Source organism: Lemur catta, chromosome 1 (assembly GCF_020740605.2).
Source record: "Lemur catta isolate mLemCat1 chromosome 1, mLemCat1.pri, whole genome shotgun sequence".
Classification (NCBI taxonomy): domain Eukaryota; kingdom Metazoa; phylum Chordata; class Mammalia; order Primates; family Lemuridae; genus Lemur; species Lemur catta.
In genome coordinates, this window is record NC_059128.1 from 113168979 (window position 1) to 113189307 (window position 20329).

At 44.7% G+C, this 20329-nt stretch overlaps 1 protein-coding gene across 3 annotated transcripts in view; it reads right to left on the reverse strand.

Annotated features, from left to right (window-relative positions):
• Window positions 1–17307, reverse strand: part of ADGRE1 (adhesion G protein-coupled receptor E1) — a 48573-nt gene extending 31266 nt beyond the window's left edge. The window contains exons 1-7 of one of the 3 annotated variants that reach the window (XM_045548462.1): window positions 17131–17307; window positions 14569–14631; window positions 4461–4607; window positions 3664–3819; window positions 3421–3540; window positions 1748–1903; window positions 51–206 (exon numbers count right to left, since the gene is read on the reverse strand). In XM_045548462.1, the coding sequence (XP_045404418.1) occupies window positions 51–206; window positions 1748–1903; window positions 3421–3540; window positions 3664–3819; window positions 4461–4607; window positions 14569–14631; window positions 17131–17164 (832 nt within the window). In that variant the 5' untranslated portion in view covers window positions 17165–17307. Of the gene's footprint in view, window positions 1–50; window positions 207–1747; window positions 1904–3420; window positions 3541–3663; window positions 3820–4460; window positions 4608–14568; window positions 14632–17119 lie in introns of all 3 variants that reach the window. The other 2 variants (XM_045548465.1, XM_045548473.1) reach the window with 2 other exon arrangements.
• Between the last annotated feature and the right edge of the window lie 3022 nt (window positions 17308–20329).

A 20329-nucleotide genomic window follows, 5' to 3' on the forward strand; every position in this document is an offset into this window, starting at 1 on the left:
AATAGTAGATGTCCACCAAAGGCCCATGCCTGAGAGCCCAAGAGCATTACCTGTACAGGCAAATTGGCCTGGCTTGGCCCGGATCCAGCCATTTCCAGTGGGAGAAGAGAAACCAGGCAAACAGCTGCATTTGTATGTCCCTGGCATGTTTTCGCAGACTGAGTGGGGGCCACATATTGGGGGGCTTTGAGAACATTCATCAACATCTAGACAGAGAAACAGTTAGAGTTACAAATGTACCTCATTCTGGTTAGCAGATTGTATTTTTCAAAAGCGATTGAAACGATAGCTCCCATCCCACATGCTCTTCCTTTAACATGACAGTGGTGCTCCTTTCATCAAGTGGTGGCATATATGTCCCCTCTGCTCTCAAATCTGAACATGCTTGTGACTATGATGGAAGTGACACTGAGTCAAAAAGATGCCATGCTAAGTCATAAATATATCTTGTACTTGCACCTTGTTGTCTTGAGACGCTCATCCTTAGACCCAGCCACCATACTGTGAGGAACCCCAACCATCCATGAACTTCTACAGTGACCTTTCATATTTTCATAATCAGAAAAGAAAGAGTGGGGAGAGAGGTAGGGAAAGGAAAGAAGGAGGGAAGGGAGGGAGGGAAGAGGAAGCAAGGAAGGAAATTAGTTGAAGTCACAAATCCTGCCATCTGTGAATGTAATCTTATTTGTTTATGTAACAGAATTATGATTTGTTTTACACTTGCCATAGACCCCAGGTTGAATGCCACCCCCAGCTGAACCAAGCATGCAATGGTGGGTAGAATATAACCATTCAGACCGAGGAGTGGGGACTGACTTCAGAAGGGGACACCAGGAGGCACCATCAAGGATCCAATCAGATCAAGCCCTTGCATCATCCCATGCCATGACCCAATCAGATCATGTCTCCTGGAATTACCTCATTGTAAGAGCCAATCAAATCATGTCATTAACCTATGCTTATAAAACTGACCCAGCCCCCAGCTGCAGAAGACAGACTTGGGCCTTTCCTCCTTGCCAGTCATCAGTCAACTTGCAATAAAACTTTTCTTTTCTCAAAGCCTGGTGCCACACAGTATTGGCTTCTATGTACACCGGAAGCAAGCCCATTGATTTGCTCAGTAACAAGAACTCCCTGTTATACTCAAATACACCTGACCCACTGTTTGATTCATACTAACTCCTCAACAACAGTTAAAGTCCCACCTCTTCCAATTAACACTTGCATATCCTTGAAAAATCACTTCACCTCCTTGAGCCCTAATTTTCCCCCTAAAATGAGGAAATCCAGGCCGGACATGGTGGCTCATGCCTGTAATCCTAGCACTCCCAAAGTACCAGGAGGCCAAGGCAGGAGGATTGCTTGAGGCCAGGAGTTTGAGACCAAGCTGGGCAATGTAGCCAGACCCTGTCTCTACAGAAAATAGAAAAATTATTCTAGCACAGTGGTAAGTGGCTGAGGCAGGAGGATCATTGGCACCCAGGCATCCGAGGTTGCTGTGAGCTATGATGATGCCATTGCATCTACCCCTGGGCAATAGAGTGAAATTCTATCTCAAACAATCATAAAATAAAATAAAATAAAGTAAAATAAACTGAGAAAATCTTTTCCTCATATGGTCTTCTAATGATGCAATCCTTAATTAATTAAGTAGGTAAATAATGAAGAGCTGGTCTAGGAACACAGCAACTCAACCCAATAGTAGATGTCCACCAAAGGCCCATGCCTGAGAGCCCAAGAGCATTACCTGTACAAGAAAAATGGCCTGGTTTTCCCCAGATCCAGCCATTTCCAGTGGGAGAAGAGAAACCAGGCAAACAGCTGCATTTGTATGTCCCCAGCATGTTTTCGCAGACTGAGTGAGGACCACATATTGGGGGGCTTTGAGAACATTCATCAACATCTGGACAGAGAAACAGTTAGGGTTACAAATGTACCTCATTCTGGTTAGGAGATTGTATTTTCCAAAAGCAATTGAAACAGTATCTACCATCCCACATGCTCTTCAGTTAACATGACTGTGGTACTCCTTTCATCAAGTGGTGGGATATATGTCCATCTGCTCTCAAATATCAGCATGCTTGTGACTATGATGGAAGTGACACTAGGTCAAAAAGATACCATACTAGGTCATAAAAGTATCATGTACTTCCACCTTGTTCTCTTGAGATGCTCCTCCTTAGAACATAGCCACCATATTGTCAGGAAGCCCATCCATCCTTGAACTGCTACAGTGACCTTTTATATTTTCGTAATCAGAAAAAGAAACGGGGGGAGAAAGAGAGGGAGAGAGGGACGAAGGGAGAGAGGAAGGAAAAGTAATGGAAAAAGGAAGGAAGGAAGGAAGGAAATTAGTTGAAGTCCTAAACCCTGGTACCTGTGAATGTATTAGTATTTGGAAATAGGGTCTTTGTTTATGTAATAAAATCATGAGTAGTTTTGCAGTTGCCATGGACCTCCAGGTTTAATGTTACCCCCAGCTGAACCAAGCATGCAACGGTGGGCAGAACATAAATGCTCAGACTGAGAAGTGGGGACGGACTTCAGAAGGGGACACCACACGGCAGGTTCCAGGGTCCAATCAGATCGAGCCCTGGCATCACCCATGGCATGACCCAATCAGATCATGCCTCCTAGCATCACCTCATTGCAAGATCCAATCACATCACACCTCAATAACCTATGCTCATAAAACCAAGGCAGCCCCAGATCCAGCAGACAGATTTGAGCATTTCCTCCTCTCTCCTTCCCAGTCACCAGTCAACTTGCAATAAAACTTTTCTTTTTTCAGAGGCTGGTGCCATAGTATTGGCTTCTATGCACATTGGACTGCAAGCCCATTGATTTGTTTAGTAACAAGAGCTTTCTATTATACTCAAGTACAGCGTGACCCAGTGTTTGATTCATAGTAGACCCACAACCAGAATTCAAGTCCCAGCTCTTCCATATAATACTTGCATACACTTGGGAAAGTTACTTCACCTCCTTGAGCCCCAGTTTTCTCCCTAAAATAAGAAAATTCAGACTAGACATAGTGGCTCATGCTGGTAACCCTAGTACTTTGGGAGGCCAAGGCAGGAGGATTGCTTGAGGCCAGGAATTTGAGATCAACCTGGGCAACATAGCAAGACCCTGTCTCCACAAAAAATAGAAGAATTAGCGAGGCATAATTGACATGCCCATAGTCCCAGCCACTCATGAGGCTAAGGCAGGAGGATCACTGGAACCCAGGCATTTGAGGTTGCTGCAAGCTATGATGATGCCACCGCATGTACCCTGGGCAATAGAGTGAAATCCTGTCTCAAACAATCATAAAATAAAATAAAATAAAGTGAGAAAATCCCTTCCTCATATGATCTTCTAATGACGCCATCCTTAATTAATTAAGTAGGTAAATAATGAAGAGCTGGTCCTTTATACCTTCACAGGTGGACTTGCTAGCAATGAATCCAACTTGGCAGTTGCAACTGTAGCTTCCCACAGAGTTGGCACAGTGAGAATGCTCAGGGCAGACCCCACTGGTGAGGCACTCATCGATGTCTGAGAAGGAGTAGAGAAGAGTGAGTGGACAAGAGATTGGCTGTGTAAGTCTAGAAACACAGGAACTCAACCCAATGGAAGATGTCCACCAAAGGCCCATGCCTGAGAGCCCAAGAGCATTACCTGTACAGGCAAAACGGCCTGGCTTTCCCGGGTTCCAGCTATTTCCAGTGGGAGAAGAGAAACCAGGCAAACAGCTGCATTTGTATTTGCCCTTCATATTTTCGCAGACTGCATGAAGACCACACACTGGGGGGCTTTGAGAACATTCATCAATATCTGGACAGAGAAAGAGCTGGAGTTACAAATATACCTCATCTCAGGTAGCAGATTGTATTTGCCAAAAGTGGTTGAAACGATATCTCCCATCCCACATGCTCTTCCCTAAACATGACTTTGGTACTCCTTTCATCAAGTGGTGGGGTGTATGTCCCCTCTGCTCTTAAAGCTGAGCATACTTGTGACTATGATGGAAGTGACATTAAGTCAAAAACATACCATACTGGGTCATAAAAATATCACGTACTTCCACCTTATTCTCTTGAGATGCTCATCTTTATAACCCAGCCACCATATTGTGAGGAAGCCCAACCATCATATTTCATAATCAGAAAGAGAGAAGAGGGGAAATGGAGTGAGAGAGGAAAGAAGGAAAGAAGGAAAGAAGGAAAGAAGGAAGGAAAGGAAAGGGAAGGAAAGGGAAGGAAAGGAAAGGAAAGGAAAGGAAAGGAAAGGAAAGGAAAGGAAAGGAAAGGAAAGGAAAGGAAAGGAAAGGAAAGGAAAGGAAAGGAAAGGAGGAAAAGGAAGGGTTGGGTTCATGTTTGGAGGAAAGGGGGCAGTACCTACATCCACTACCCAGCCAGCTTTCACCTGATTTTCCTACCAAATGCTGGAGGGTTTTGAGGGGCTTGTGAACTCACCATTGCATTTTACTCCTGGATCTTTGAATTGCATTTGTCCATTGCTAGCCCGGAAGCCTCTTTTGCAAGTGCAATAGTAACTGTTCGTAGTGGTGGTGCAAGTTGCATAAGCTGGGCATGTGGTGGTGTAAGCACACGCGTTCAAACCTAGGCAGTACAAAAGGGAGTGTTTGGACAAGATTAGAGCATCAGAGTGAGGTGCAAGGGAACCCATCATAAAACAGCGGAGGTGACTGCTGTGGGTTTAATTGTGTCCCCCACCAGAAGATATGTTGATGCCCTAAATGCTGGTACCTGTGAATGTAATCTTATTTGGAAATAGAGTCTTCATAGATGTAATTAAGATATAAGTTAAGATGACATAGTACCGAAGTAGGGTGAACTCTTCATCCAGTATAACTGGAGTCCTTATAAGAAGAGAAGAGACAAAGAGACAGGTACCTGGAGAACACCATGTCACAATAGAAGCAGAGATTGGAGTGACATGTCTACAAGCCAAGGAATGCCAAGAATTGCCAGCAACACCAAAAGCTATATGGTATGGTTTGGATGTCTGGCCCCTCCAAATCTCATGTTGAAATTTGATCCCCAGTGTTGGAGGGAGATGTTTGGATCATGAGGGTGGATCCCTCATGAATGGCTTGGTGCCCTCACCACAGTCATGAGTGAGTTCTCTCTATTAGTTCATGCAAGAGCTGGTTGTTGAAAAGAGCCTGGCACTCCCTCCTCCTTCTCTTGCTCCTGCTCTCGCCATGTGACACACTTGTTCCCTCTTTGCCTTACACCTGAATTGGAAGCTCCCTGAAGCTCTTGCCAGTATCAGATACTGGTGCCATGTTTCTTGTACAGCCTGCAGAACCATGAGCCAAATAAACCTCTTTTCTTTATAAATTATCCAGCCTCAGATATTCCTTTATAGCAACACAAAATGGACTAAGACACTAAGAAAAAGGCATGGAACAGATTCTACCCTATTAGCCTTTAGAGAGATAATGGGGTTGCCAATACCTTGATTTCAGAATTCTTGCCTCCAGAACTGTGAGAAAATAAATTTCTGTTGTTTTAAGCCATCCAGTTTGTGGCCGTTAGTTAGGGTAGCCCTAGGACTCTGAAATGTCAACCAACTATGCTTATCAAGTACCTCAAAGACCCTAGACCCTTGCTACTCAAAGTGTGGTCTGTGAGCTAGCAGCATAAGCACTGCCTGGGAGTTTTATGGAAATGCAAAATCTCAGGTTCAGCTTCAGATCGACAGCATCAGAATCTGCATTTTGGACAAGATTCCCAGCTGGTTTGTGCCCACAAGAAAGTTTGAGAATGTAGACTTACATAATGAGTGTTATGTGCACTGTCTAGGGAATGGACACACTTGACGCTCTGACTCGGGGGGGTGGGGGGGCATGGACAATATACATAACCTAAACTTTTGTACCCCCATAATATGCTGAAATGAAAAAAAAAGAAATGCTGCTCTGGACTATTGCTGTCCAAAGTGTGGTCCAGCAGCCTCTGCCTCCCCTTAGATTCCAAGGAGATCGTGAATCAGATGTTGATTCCACAGATATGGGGATGGTGGGGGTCTCAGATTCTGCATTCCCCACAAGTTGCTGGAGGATGCTAAGGGTTCTGGTTCATGGACCACACTATACACATGCAAGCACTGGACAGAAAAGGATGAGAGTCAAAACTGCAGGCTTTGGAAGCAAGACAGACTTGGGTTCAAGTTCCAACAGTAAACCTCAAATCCAAGAATGGTAGCTGTTCCCCCAGACTCATTCCGCTCTCTTCCTTTTAATAAAATCATGACCCAATTGAAGACTGTATTCCCAGCTTCTCTTGCAGCTAGGTGTGGCCACATGGCTGAATTCTGGCCAATGGGGATGAACAAAAGTGATGTATGCACCTTTTTAAAAAGGAGGGGCATGTTCTACCCTTCTTCCCCCTTTCACCTAGGCTGTAAGATGGACAGAGTGGGGTGATCCATCCTCAGCCATGGGAATACAGTTCACACCTAGAGACAGACAAAAAGATGGAAGGTGCCTAGAAGTCAATTAATTCACCTCTCTATACCTCAGTTTACCTGTTTAGCCTCTGCTTTGCCTGGCCAGCTCCTATCCATTCCTCAGGTTTTGCTTTAATGTCACTTCCTCCAAGAAACCTTCCTTGATTCTCCAATAGTGCCCTGAGCTCCCCCTTTATGGCATTGATTACTATTATAATTGCTTGAATGTCTCTGTGATTAGCTTCTACAAGGCCACCAGCTCCATTGCACTGTGTGCTTCAGAAGGACAAGGCTGCAGGTGGGGACAGGCTCCCAGGTGATAGAGAAGATGCTCATTGGATACTATCCTTCCTGTGGGAAGCAGAATATTGGGACCCCTCCACAAAAGATAACCACATTCTAATCCCTGGAACCTGCAAAATCATTATGCTACATGGCAAGGGGCGATTAAGGTTGCAAGTGGAATTAAGGTTGCTAATCAGAAGACCTCAAGATGGAGATAGTAGCCTGAATTATCCAGGTGCATCCGATGTAATCACAAAGGTCTTTGTAAACGAAAGATGAATCGAAGAGAGGCACTGTCAGAGTGATGTGATGTGAGAAGGACTTGATCAACCAATACTAGCTTTAAAGATGAAAGTAAGAAAACAGATTCTCCCCTAGAAACTCCAAAAGGAATGCAGCCCTGCCTATGCCTTGATTTTAACCTTGTGGGGCCCATTTTGGACTTGTGACCTCCAGAACTGTAAGATAATAAGTTTTTGTTGTTTTAAGCCAACAAGTCACAGCAGCCATAGGAAATGAATATAATTCCCAGTATCCAGATAGGAAGAACTGAGGCTCAGAGAGGTTAAGTGACTTGCCCAAGGACACACAGCTGGTAAGCAACAGAGCCAAGCCTTTAAAAATCCAAAGTGTCATGTCGGATATGGAATCAACCTAAGTGTCCACCCACAGATGAATGAATAAAGAAAATGTACATATATACAGTGGAATATTGTTCATCCATAAAAAAAGAACAAAATTCTGTCATTTGCAACAACGTGGATGGAACCGGAATATGTAATATTAAGTGAAATAAGCTGGGCACAGAAAGGCAAATATCATGTATTCTCATTCATACGTGGGAGCTAAAAATAAATTGAACTCTGGGCTGGGCCCGGTGGCTCCAGCTTGTAATTTCAGCACTTTGGGAGGCTGAGGCAGGAGGATAGCTTAAGACCAGGAGTTTGAGACCAGCCTGGACAAGATAGTGAGACCACAGCTCTATAAATAATTTAAAAACTAGACAGGTTTGGTGGCATGTGCCTATATTCCCAGCTGCTCAGGAGGCTGAGCCAGGAGAATCGCTTGAGCTCAGGAGTTGGAGGCTGCAGTGAGCTATGATGATGCCACTGCCTTCCAGCCTGGGCAACAGAGTGAGACCCTGTCTCTTTAAAAATAAAAATTGATTTCATGGAGGTAGACAGAAGAATGATGGTTAGCAGAAGCTGGGAAGGGGAGTGGGGGGTAGAGAGGGGACAGTTAATGCGTACAAAAATATAGTTACATGGGAGAAATAAGATCTAATGTTCAGTAGCACAATAGGGCATCTATAGTTAACATTAACCTTTTTATCAGAGAGAGATGGGAGCCATGGGAGGCTTTTGAGCAGAGGAAGGGCACAACGTGGTTTAGGTTTTAATGTGATCCTTCTCACCACTCGTCAGAACTACAGGAGGGCAGAAGCAAAATGATCAAGGAGGAGGTGACCTGCACTTGTCCTGGCGAACGATGTCAGCACATACATTCCGGAGGCGGGCATGGAGAGCATGAAATTCTGGATTTATTTTTGAAAGTGATACTAACAAGATTTGCCAGTGGACTAAATGTGAGGTTCAAAAAGAATAGAACCAGTGATGATGCCAACATCCATTGGTAGGATGAGAAAACTCTTTATAAAACACCAGGAAAAAAATGGAAAGGATGGCTTATTAGTAGTAGTATTATGACATTTTTCACTCTTGTTTTTGTAACACTGGTTTTGAGATCCAGGCTCCTTGCTCCTCCAATGTGCCTTGTTATTTTCCCTTGCCTGCATGGGGCCTCCGATGATATCTCTCTTCTCATTTCCAGCTTCCCCTTCCATCTGCAGAGGCCATATTTCTCTTTGCAGACTTCCAGTAATTTACTGTGTGTGGTATCTTGATCCCGTGAGCTTCCCACACACCACCCTCTTCCTCCAGCCCAATCTCTCACGACTCAGATCCACCCAAAACCAGAATAACAGCCCAGTCCTGAGTGACTGGTCACCTGCCATCAGCCCACCTTTGCTCAGGTCGCCAAAGTCCTCCCAGCCTCAGGAACATTTCCTGCTGCTCCAGCTGGCCAGGTACGCCATCTCCCACCCTCTTCCTTTGCCTGCATGGCGTCAATCAATCCATCCTTCTGTGCCCACGGAAACATCACTGTCTCAAGAAAGTTTTCCAAACCATCTCAATAAAACCCCCCTTCTTAAAAAAAAAATCCCAACATTTATTGTTTTGGGACTCTTTGATAAAGGCCATTCTCACTGGAGATAAGTGATATCTCATTGTGGTTTTGATTTGCATTTCCCTGACGATTAGAGATGTTGAGCATTTTTTCATATGTTTCTTGGCCATCAGTGTGTCTTCTTTTGAAAAGTTTTTGTTCATGTCTTTTGCCCACTTTTCAGGCAAAGCATTGTTTGGTTTTTTTCTTGCTGCTTTTCCTGAGTTCTATATAGATTCTAGTTATCAGCCCTTTATCAGATGTGTAGCATGTGAATATTCTCTCCCATTCTGTAGGTTGTCTGTTTGCTCTCGTGATAGTTTCCTGGGCTGTGCAGAAACTTTTTAATTTGATCAGGCCCCATTTGCTGATTTTTGTTGTTGCTGTGATTGCCTTAGCTCCTCTTGTATTATCCTGGATGGAGCTGGAGCCCATTCTACTAAGGGAAGTATCACAAGAATGGAAAAACAAGCACCACATGTACTCACCATCAAATTGGTATTAACTGATCAACACTTAAGTGCACATATAGTAGTAACATTCATCAGGTGTCGGGCAGGTGGGAGGAGGGAGGAGGGGATGGGTATATTCACATCTAATGGGTGTGTTGCACACCGTCTGGGGGATGGACACGCTTGAAGCTCTGGCTTGGGCTGTGCAAAGGCAATATATGTAATCTAAACATTTGTACCCCCCTAATATGCAGAAATAAAACAATTTTTTAAAAATCCCCACAAGTGGCAGCTCACATCTTTAAAAAAAATATAATAGAACCTAAATAATTTTCAGAAGAAAAATAAGTTGGGGCAAGTCTAAAGTGTATCATAAATAAAGAAAAACAATTGCTCTTTTATCAAATGCAAGTCTGGGTGGAAAAAAGCAACAAACACACATATTAGGGATAAAGAAACATTTTTAAATGATCCAAATTTTTCCGTACCTTTGTTCACCATACTTCATAGATGTGCTCTGTTACCATACACAGTAAATAAAGCATTTAGGTTTTTTATTGTCTGAAAAAGTAAGTTTTTCAGATCCCTGCCCCCGTTTTGACTCAGCCTTCTTTATTATCCACCCTTATAGAATAATATAATTTTTTTTTTTTGAGACAGGGTCTTTTGCTCTGTCTCTCAGGCTGGAGTGCAGTGGCATGATCATAGCTCGCTACAGCCTCCAACCCCTGGGCTCAAGCGATCCTCCTACCTCAGCCTCCTGAGTAGCTGGGACTACAGGTGTATGCCAGGACCCCCAGCTCAATTTCTTATTTTTTTTTTTGTAGAGATGGGGATCTCACTATGTTGCCCAGGCTGGTCTCAAACTCCTGGGCTCAAGAGATCCTCTGCCGAGGCCTCCCAAAGCCCTGGGATTACAGGCATGAGTCACCATGCCTGGCCAGATACCATAATTTTTTAAAAGACCCTTGGCTGGGCACAGTGGCTCATGCCTGTAATCCTAGCACTCTGGGAGGCCAAGGAGGGAGGATCACTTGAGATCAAGAGTTCAAGAGCAGCCTGAGCAAGAGCAAGACCTCGTCTCTACTAAAAATAGAAAAAATTAGCCAGGTGTGGTGGCATGCCCTTGTCATCCAAAAGGAGATGTTAGTCATTATTTTTGCTCATTTTTTTCATTTGTTTTCATTTTTTTAATAAGGTAATAATTGCTTTTTGGAACAAAACTCAAATAATGCAGAAGTATATAAAAAATTAAGAGTCCTCAGTCCTCATCCTTATACACAGAGGTAATTACTGTAAAAAGCTTAGCACAGGCCGGGTACAGTGGCTCACGCCTGTAATCCCAGCACTCGGGGAGGTCAAGGCAGGAGGATCACTTGAGGTCAGGAGTTTAAGACCAGCCTAAGCAAGAGTGAGACCCCGTCTCTACAAAAATAGGAAAAAATTAGGCGTGGTGACACTCGCCTGTAATCCCAGCTAGTCAGGAGGCTGAAGCAGGAGGATCCCTTGAGCCCAGGAGTTTGAGGTTGCTGTGAACTATGATGATGCCACTGTACTCTACCCAGATCAACAGAGTGAGACCCTGTCTCAAAAAAAAAAAAAAAAAAAGACTTTGAGGCTGTTGCAATGAAATGAATGTATTTTGCATGTGAGGACATGACTTTTGGGAGCCAGGAGCAAAACATTATGACTTGAATGTATGCCCCAAAGTTCATGTGCTGGAAACATAATCCCCAAGACAACAGTGTTGAGAGATGAGAGCTTTAAGTGGTGATTAGATTATAAAGAAGGAGCCCTCCTGAATGGAGTAATGTCATTATCATGGGAGTGGGTTTGTCATAAAAGGGAGTTAGGTCCTCTTTTGCTGTCTCACACACTCTCCCTTTCCTCCTTCTACCTCCTGCCATGGGGTGACACAGTAAGAAGCCCCTTGCCAGATGCCAGCACCCTGTTCCTGGGTTTCCCAGCCTCCAAAACTATGAGCACATAAATTTCTGTTCTCTATAAATCACCCAGTCTTAGGTATTCTGTTATAACAGCACAAAACAAACCAAGACAGCTACTGTATTTATTGGTCGGTGTCGACTTAGAAAATTTCCACCCTCACAGAAAGTCCTGTTGGAGAACATTGTTCTACTACTTGCTCGTTCACTTCATAGTATGTCTTGCAGAACAAGAACCGCAAAACGTGTCAAGTTTTGTAACTGGTTGAGGAATAAATTGAGGGGAGTATTGTACTGTTTTCTCTACCTTTGAATATTTAAATAGTTCTATAAATGAAAAGAATATGTTTGGGGCATCTTTCCAAGTCCGTTTCTATAGACCTACCTCGTGCTTTTTAATAGCAGCATAGTATTCCATTGTATCCATCCATAGAGTAGAATTGTGCCAAAATATCTAGCCAGCCAAATATCAAAACAAAAAAATTTGCACTCCTTTTTCCATGGTATCATTTTGTCACTAGGAGGCGGCCACCCAATCATGGACTACAATTCCCAGATTCCATTGCAGCCAGGTACAGTCAGGTGACCACAAGTGGCAGCCCAGATCAGGGTTTTTATAAAGTGGCTGTGCCTTCTCCACTGTCTCTTTCCTCTTCTGCCACTGTCTGCAGAAGACTCGGAAACACCAATATGGCTCAGCTACAAGACAGAAGGAGCCTGGGTGCGTGAATTTCTGCATGGAGAAAAACCACCCACTAGCCAGAAACATTGGCACTGAACTCCCACATGAACAAGAATTAAACTTTTTGTATGAAGCAACTTCTTTTTAGTAATGGACTGACAGCTTGGGGTTTATTTGGTACGGCAGCTAGGGTTACTGGAACCAACTCAACAATTTATCTAACCAGTCCCCTTGTATAAATAAACATTTAGTTTATTCGAGGGGAGTATTAGGGTGCATATCCTTAGATGCACGGGGAGATATCTCTGCACATTACAGGAACATTTCTTTGGAGTAAACTTCTAGATGAGCCGCTGATGTGTCCAACTGTATGTGCATTTTTATAATATTTAATTAAGTGTAATATGTGTAGAAAAGGTATTGTAAGTGTACAGTGCAATACATGAACTCTCACTAAGTGGGAAAACTTGTGTGTTTGCATTTTTAATCCTGATAGTGCCAAATTTTGCTCAAATATTAAGCCTTTTGAATTTCCATTTATAAGTTCCTTATACATCCCTCTACTGTAACATTTCTCACACTCTCTATATGTAGCACATAATCCTCCTTTTATTGATCTACCTTACTTGTGTATACTGTGCCAGGCCTGGGCTGGGTCCGGGGCTGTCGAGATTAATACAGCTTTTTCCCCACCTTCCACTTTCTGCGCTCAACACCAACAATAATAATAACTATTTCATTAAGGTTGCCTTGTTTTGGAAACATATCAGTGTGATTTTTCTCTTTCCCACTTTTATGGCTGTGACCTCCCCTAAACAGTCTGCCAAAGGATTTCTACTCATTCAGAGAAAAATGAAGACGTTTTAGCACCAGACACACAACAAGCACAAAACAGTCAGGTGCATGCTTTAATTACCAAATTGGATCATGGAGTTCTCAGCAAGACAATAGTTTCAAAAGCAAAGACTCGCAAAAAAAAAATAAACAGATATCCAAGTTCCCATTTATTAACATTTCAAGAGCCAAGCTTGGAGGACAGGAAGGTAGAGTTTTCATTGAGGACGCGGGAGATAATTTCAGAGTAGTATCTGTCGCATGGGGAAAGCAGCAGCTGTGGAAAGCTAATCGAGGGAGCTATGAGTGCAGGATTCTTGTTCCTCAACCACTTCACTTCAGGGCTAAACCCAGATGGAGATGGGTGACCTTAGAAACTTCCAAATAGGAATGGATGAATCCAGGGGCATGAAGTCTAAAGGTTGGCTTCTCCCAGTAAAGGGCAGGTGGAAATTCTGAGTCTACAAGCGAAGCCTGCCTTCTTCAGTTGCTGCATCCAACGTGGTGTGTGTGGGAGCAGAGCTTTGGAATCAGTAGAGAGACATGGCTAGGAAGTGGCCCAACAAAACTCTTCTGGTGGCCAGACGTGGTGGCTCACACCTGTAATCCCAGCACTCTGGGAGGCTGAGGCAGGAGGATCGCTTGAGTTCAGGAGTTCGAGGCCAGCTTGAGCAAGAGCGAGGCCCCATCTCTACTAAAAATAGAAAAATTAGCCAGGTGTGGTGGCGCATGCCTATAGTCCCAGCTACTGGGGAGGCTGAGGCAGGAGGATCACTGGAGCCCTGGAGTTTGAGGTTTCTGTGAGCGAGGCTGATACCACTGCACTCCAGCCTGGGCAAAAGGGCAATATTCTATCTCAAAAAAAAAAGACTTCTCGTTTCCCATAGCCTGAACATGGGACCAGGGTCTCCTGCATGGACCCCTGGGAGATGCAGAGCTTCCAAAAGGGTTGCTGGGTAAACGAGATGGCACCACACACCACCCGTAGATAAGACACCCCCTTCAGAACCCACCTGCTCCCCTGCCTCATAGCTATAAGATTCCATCAGCTGCCCCTACACCAAACATTCAGATGCTGTCTTGGGGAAGAGCAAGGGGAAAGGTGAGAAAGTTCAAAAAATTAGTTTTTCACACAGTAGAGACTGACTTGCCCAAATGAGACTGTATGAACCACGAATTGGAGATGCTGAGAGCAATTAAGAGCTGACAGTGTCTTTCTCCCTCTATCCAGAGCTTATGTAGAGACGAGAACATTTAATGACACATAAAGGAGCCACTTTTTTTTTACATGGAGTTGTAGTATGAGTAAATTCCATCCCTACTCCTCTTCCACTATCGTTTATAAAGCTCATACTACCAGCGAGGCGGTTTACAAAGTTACCTCTTTTGAATTAAAGCTTCACAACATCCTTGGGGGATAGGACTCATTGTTATCTGTATTTCACAGCTGAAGAAGCTGGAGATCAGAGAGGTTATGTGACTTGCCTAAGATCACACAGCACTTCCAAAGGAAAGAGCTGGGAGTGGGAATCAGGAGACCTGCATGTTAACCCTTGTTCTGCCACTAAATATCTCCCAGCAAGCACCCAAGTGAGCTCCCAGAAAGCATCCCGATGGAGGACCCCTTCTCGCCAGGAACATCCTCCACCACATCAGGCATGTGGATTCTCTTCAGCTAACTTACCCATTGTCGTTAGATCCACTGTGGACACTGTGTGCATTTTCCAGCTGAATAGAACACAACACCCTGTGAAGACAGAAAAGAAAAACACCATAACCACCAAAAAAAATAACCCTTTGGTCTCAACCTGCAGAATGACTCCAGGCTTGGCCTCAGGGGGACAAACATATACTATTTCACATAATCTGCCCAGCGACTGTTCCTGATTTTCTACACTTTGTTTTTGTTTTTCATTTTGTCTTTATCTTTGTTGTCTTTTCAATTACAAAAATAGTTCCAGCTTTTTTTTTTTTTTTTTTTTTTTTCAAAAACATACATTAGGGCCATGTGCAGTGACTCATGCCTGTAATCCAGCACTCTGGGAGGCTGAGGCAGGAGGCTCACTCGAGGTCAGGAGTTCGAGACCAGCCTGAGCAAGAGTGAGACCCCGTCTCTACTAAAAATAGAAAAAATTAGCCCAGCATGGTGGCTCGTGCCTTTAGTCCTAGCTACTTGGGTGGCTGAGGCAGGAGAATCCCTGGAGTCCAGGAGTTTGAGGTTGCTATGAGCTATGATCTCACCACTGCATTCTACCCAGGGTGACAGAGTGAGACTCTGTCTCAAAAAAAAAAAAAAAAAAAAATATATATATATATATATATACACACACACACACACATACACACATTAAAGCATGCATTATCAAAGGGGGATATCTCCCCCAAGGGAGCCAAACTTTATTCGTAGGAAGAGATTTTAAAAAAAAAAGTCTTGCTCTTTTATGTATAAGACACGTGTAACGTGTAACCTAAGCATTTGTACCCCCATAATATGCTGAAATAAAAAAAGACACATGTGGACATTTACATATAACATATATAGATATACAGTATATCTGTGATATTAAAATTTCATGAGAGGGTAGGGTGATTAGTTTTTGTTTTTTTAATGTTTAAAAGGCAGTGCAGGCCTGCAGCGTTTGGCTTCGCTGCGCAACTGACACCATCATCATCGTCACTGCCATCATCAATATCACCAATATCATCAATATCATCACCACAAGTCTTTGCTGATCGGCTTCAGGGCAGACTGAGGGCTGCTAATGGTTAACACCAGTGCCGACGCCCCAAAGTAACAACTCTGTGTCCCTACATTTGATGTCACCAAGCCAACAATTTCTTCTAATGAAGCCTGCCCGTCAACAAGTCCCACAGTAGCCGGGCGTGGTGGCTCACGCTTGTGAGCACTTTGGGAGGCCGAGGCGGGAGGATTGGTTGACCCCAAGAATTCAAGACCACCCTGAGTAACATAACCAGATCCCATCTCTACAAAAAAAAATTTTTTTTATATCAGCCAGGCACAGTGGTACGCGCCTGTAGTCCCAGCTACTCGGGAGGCTGAGGCAGGAGGATTCCTTGAGCCCAGGAGTTAGAGGTTGCTGTGAGCTATGATGACGCCACTGCACTCCAGCCTGGGTGACAGAGCAAGACCCTGTCTCAAAAAATAAAATAAATAAAATAAAATAAAATAAAATAAAATAAAATAAAATAAAATAAAATAAAAATCTGGCTTCACCAGTTACTGATTGGGTAGCCTCAGGAAATCTATTTAATCTTTCTGTGCCTCAGTTTCCTCCTCGGTAAAACAGGGGAACCAGATCCATTGTGCCACAGTGGAGGAAACTCAGCCTTGCTACTTAAAAAATGACCCCTATTCTTACGTTTGAACTAATGACCCCAACTCACAAGACAGAAACAGAAATCCAGCAACACGAGAGATAAACAAAGCCAGGCAGGACAAACTGATGTCCAATGAAAGAGAAATGAAGAACAAACAGGAAGGCTCCATCTCATTCTTCAGGTCTCAGCACAAATTTCACCCCCACTGTTGACTTCCCCTTCACCGTAACCCCCAGTCACATTCTGTAACAACCTCTTCCATAACACTTACCACTCCCTACATTCCTTTCATTTGCTTATTATTTGGGGGCAATATAGTGTACATGATACAGCATAGAGATTCTGGAATCACATCGCCTGGCTTGGAACCCTGGCTCTACTCCTTATTGGCTAAGCGGTCGTGGCAAGTTATTTTATCTCTTTTGCCTCCCTCCTCACCTTTGCAAAATGGGGCTCATATTGACCTAATATCATAGAAATCATATGTGGCAACTGGATACATTCTACGTTTAAAGGACTTAGAGCAGTGTATTCAGTGGGTAACCACCATGACCCTCCGTGTCTTCTTCTCTGTCTGCTCTCACCTCACGAGCACAGAAACCTCATCTGTTTGTCCACTGCTGTATACCCTTGGTGCTTAGAACAGCACCTGTCACACAGCAGGTGCTCAGGGCAGGCGAATGACTGCAAAGAAAATCTGCCCTGACAGATGGACTTCCCTATGGAATTCTGTCAAAGATGCCCCAAGGAAGGTGTTTGCAACATCCAGCCTAGAATTAGGATTTCTTGCCTGGAGACACTCCATGGCCCCCTGGCTGGAGACTGTCTATAGCTCTGCCTGTTGTTCTGTAGCCTATTTCCAGCCCAGACTGCCCCCAGGAACCCCCACCACTCACCGCACACTCACCCCAGAAGAGGAGCAGGTTGAAGCGCCACATCATGTCGTGGTCCTGCCGTCCCAACAGGGGAACCTTTTCTTCTTACTCTGGGTTTTCAGTAACGGAAGGTGTGGGGCGAGAGGAAGGCGGGGCCAGGCTTGCTCAATGTCCCCAGCACATCACAGCCCTTTTTGCTGAGTCGTTGGCACTATAGGACACCCTGGAAAACTCCTAATTTGCCCCTTCCTCCATAATGAAGAGAAGTTAATCTGGCTAACGTGTGCTGTTCTCTTCCCCTCTCTCTCTTTTTGCTTTGCTCTCTGACATCCATCTCCCAACTCTCATCACCCTCTTTCATTGCACCCAGCAAATGAGCTTCCACCTCCTGCCCCTGATGAAGCAAGTCTCAGACTTAAGAGTCTCTTCTCAGCCTGCCCCACGAAAACAAACGACCGTCGTAACCATCATATACCAGGCGCTCTGCTGGCACATTGCCAACAAAATTTAATTGCATCCTCATGTCAGCCTTGTAAAGTAGGAATTCCCCTCCTTCCACCAAAAAAGGTAACCGAGGCTTGCAGAGGAGTTATAAATTGTCCAAGGCCACTCAAACCCAAGATATGAAATGAACACCCCCTGACTCCAGGATCAAGAGCTTTAACCATTTCATCTTCCTTCAGGGCTCAACTCTGTCTGACCCCTCCCAGCCCATGCTCAGTTTCCCAGCCCCCCCCTTCTCTCTCTCTCATAAATAAGGAGATCTAGTAATATCTTAAGGTCTCCCAAATGGCTGGGTGCAGTGCCTCACACCTGTAGTCCCAGCACTTTGGGAGGCTGAAGCAGGAGGATTGCTTGAGACCAGGAGTTTGAGACGAGCTTGGGCAACATACCAAGACCCCATCTCTACAAAAAATTAGCTGGGGCTGGTGGTGCACACCTGTAGTCCCAGCTACTCAGGAGGCTGGAGCAGGAGGATTGCTTGAGCCTAGGAGTTGGAGGCTGCAGCGAGCTGTGATCACACCACTGCACTGCAGCCTGGGTGACAGAGCGAGACTCAGTCTCAAAAAAAAAAAAAAAAAGAAAGAAACAAACGAACAAAAAAAGTCTTCCAAATGTACACCCTGAGATAAGGATTTTAGTGAACGTTTCTCAGGGAGGTGACCCCAGAAGACACCAGCTGGGCGGTGAGGGGAAGTGAGAAAGGAAGAGAGTCAATAATGGGTGTGTTATCAAAGAGGTGATGCAGCGAGAAAGTGGCCCTTAACTTCCCCAGGGATATCTGGGAGGCAGCATAGAACACACTCCTTAGAGTTATTGCAACTGAAGGGTGACGGAGCTGGAGTATTTTTACCCCAACAACTGTCAGTCATTGGGTGAGGCTTGCTCCCTGGTTGGGGGTGGGAGGACAGACGTCAACCCGATGACACTCGGGCCTGGCCTCGCAGGTCGAGTGGGCTCCAGTGGATAGAACCCTGTGGACCACAAAATGCAGCAACCAGAAGAGATCAGGCTGGAGTCTCCCGAAGGGTTCAAGGCCATGGAGCGCCAACGGCGTCTGCTACAAGCTCCCAAGGAGGTTGCAAGGGCCACCCCTATGTTCTTGGAAAGAAAAATCTCCACTTGCTTTTGCAGTCTCCCTTTTTGCTCTTTTGCAAGGCAAAGTAGCCACCTTGGAGTCAACACCCTGAAGAAGGTGCATCTAGGGCTTCACTTCCTGTTTGCGCATGAAGGGACCCTGCCTGGTGAGGTCGCAGTAAAGAGCTGGCATGAAAATACAAAAAAAAAAAATTCCACCAGGGAGGAGGATAAACAGAGCTGCATTATGGTTTATAGAAGTGCTAGAGGATGAACCCAAACTCTGGAACCAGACTGCTGGGGGTTCAAATCCCATTGCCTCCACTTGCCTTGACATTCTCATCTGTAAAATGGGCCTATTAAGAGGATGGGTCTACCTTATGGGGCTGATGCGAGCCTCAGAGGAGTTGGTGTCTACGACATGCCCACAACAGAGGCTGGCAGACAACCAACGCTCTGAGCGTTGGCTATAACGGCGGGAGAAACTGGAGTCGGACAGCCATGGGTTCAACTCCTGACTTTACAGGGTGCTCACAAAGTGTCTGTGGGAGGTGACTCAGCTCTCTGGGTCTCAGTTTCTTACCTGGAGCACAGGGATAGTCAATCAGCCCTGTCCCAAAAGATCCTTATGGCCAGGGAGGTATTAAAGTGCTCAGCACATAGCCTTGCAGGCAAGAGTATACCCAGAGCTCAGTCCCCAGTGTTGGCTGTGGCTGTTAGACACAGATGACGTCAGACCCCCCACCCCCCAGGGTGGTGGAGAAAGACAGGTTTGTTCTCCTCATTGTGAGAAACAGAAAGCCAGAGGTGAGGGGTGTACGGCTTGGCCAGAGGAAGTCTAACCCAAGCTGAGACCTGAGGAAGGAGCGGTAGCCAGCCGAGCTCTGGAGAAAAGACAGCATGAGAAGTAAATAAAGCACATGCAAAGGCCCACAAAGTTCAAGGGAAGCTGCTTTCCAAACAAGGGATCTCTCCATACTTCCATAACTCCGGATTCCTTCCATGGTTTCTACCAACCAGAAACACCAGCTCCAACTTGGTTTATTTTGACTTCTAATTTCCCCTAGTTGAGATATGAGATCTGTGCGTTCTTTTTTTCCATTTGTTTCTCTTTTCTTCTTCTTTTTTAATTTCTACTTTTAACTGACAAATCAAAATTGTATACATTTATGGTGGACAGCATGAGGTTTTGAAATATGGAATGGCTGGCCAACGCGAGAGAATTAACATATCTTTAACCTCACATGCACATCAGTTTTTGGTGGCGAGACCACTTAAAATCTACTCTTTTAGCAATTTTCAGGTATACAATACATTGTCCTTAACTATAGTCAACATGTTGTAGGATAGATCTCTTGAACTTACTCCTCCTATTTAACTGAAATTTGCATCCTTTAACCCAGTGGTCCCCAACATTTTTGGCACCGGGGACCGGTTTCATGGAAGAAAATTTTTCTATGGATGGGGGTGTGGACGGGGGGATGGCTTTGGGATGATTCAAGCACATTATATTTATTGTGCAGTCAAACCTCTCTGCTAATGATAATCTGTATTTGCAGCCGCTCCCCAGTGCTAGCATCACTGCCTCAGCTCCACCTCAGATCATCAGGCATTAGATTCTCATAAGGAGCCGCAACCTAGATCCCTCGCATG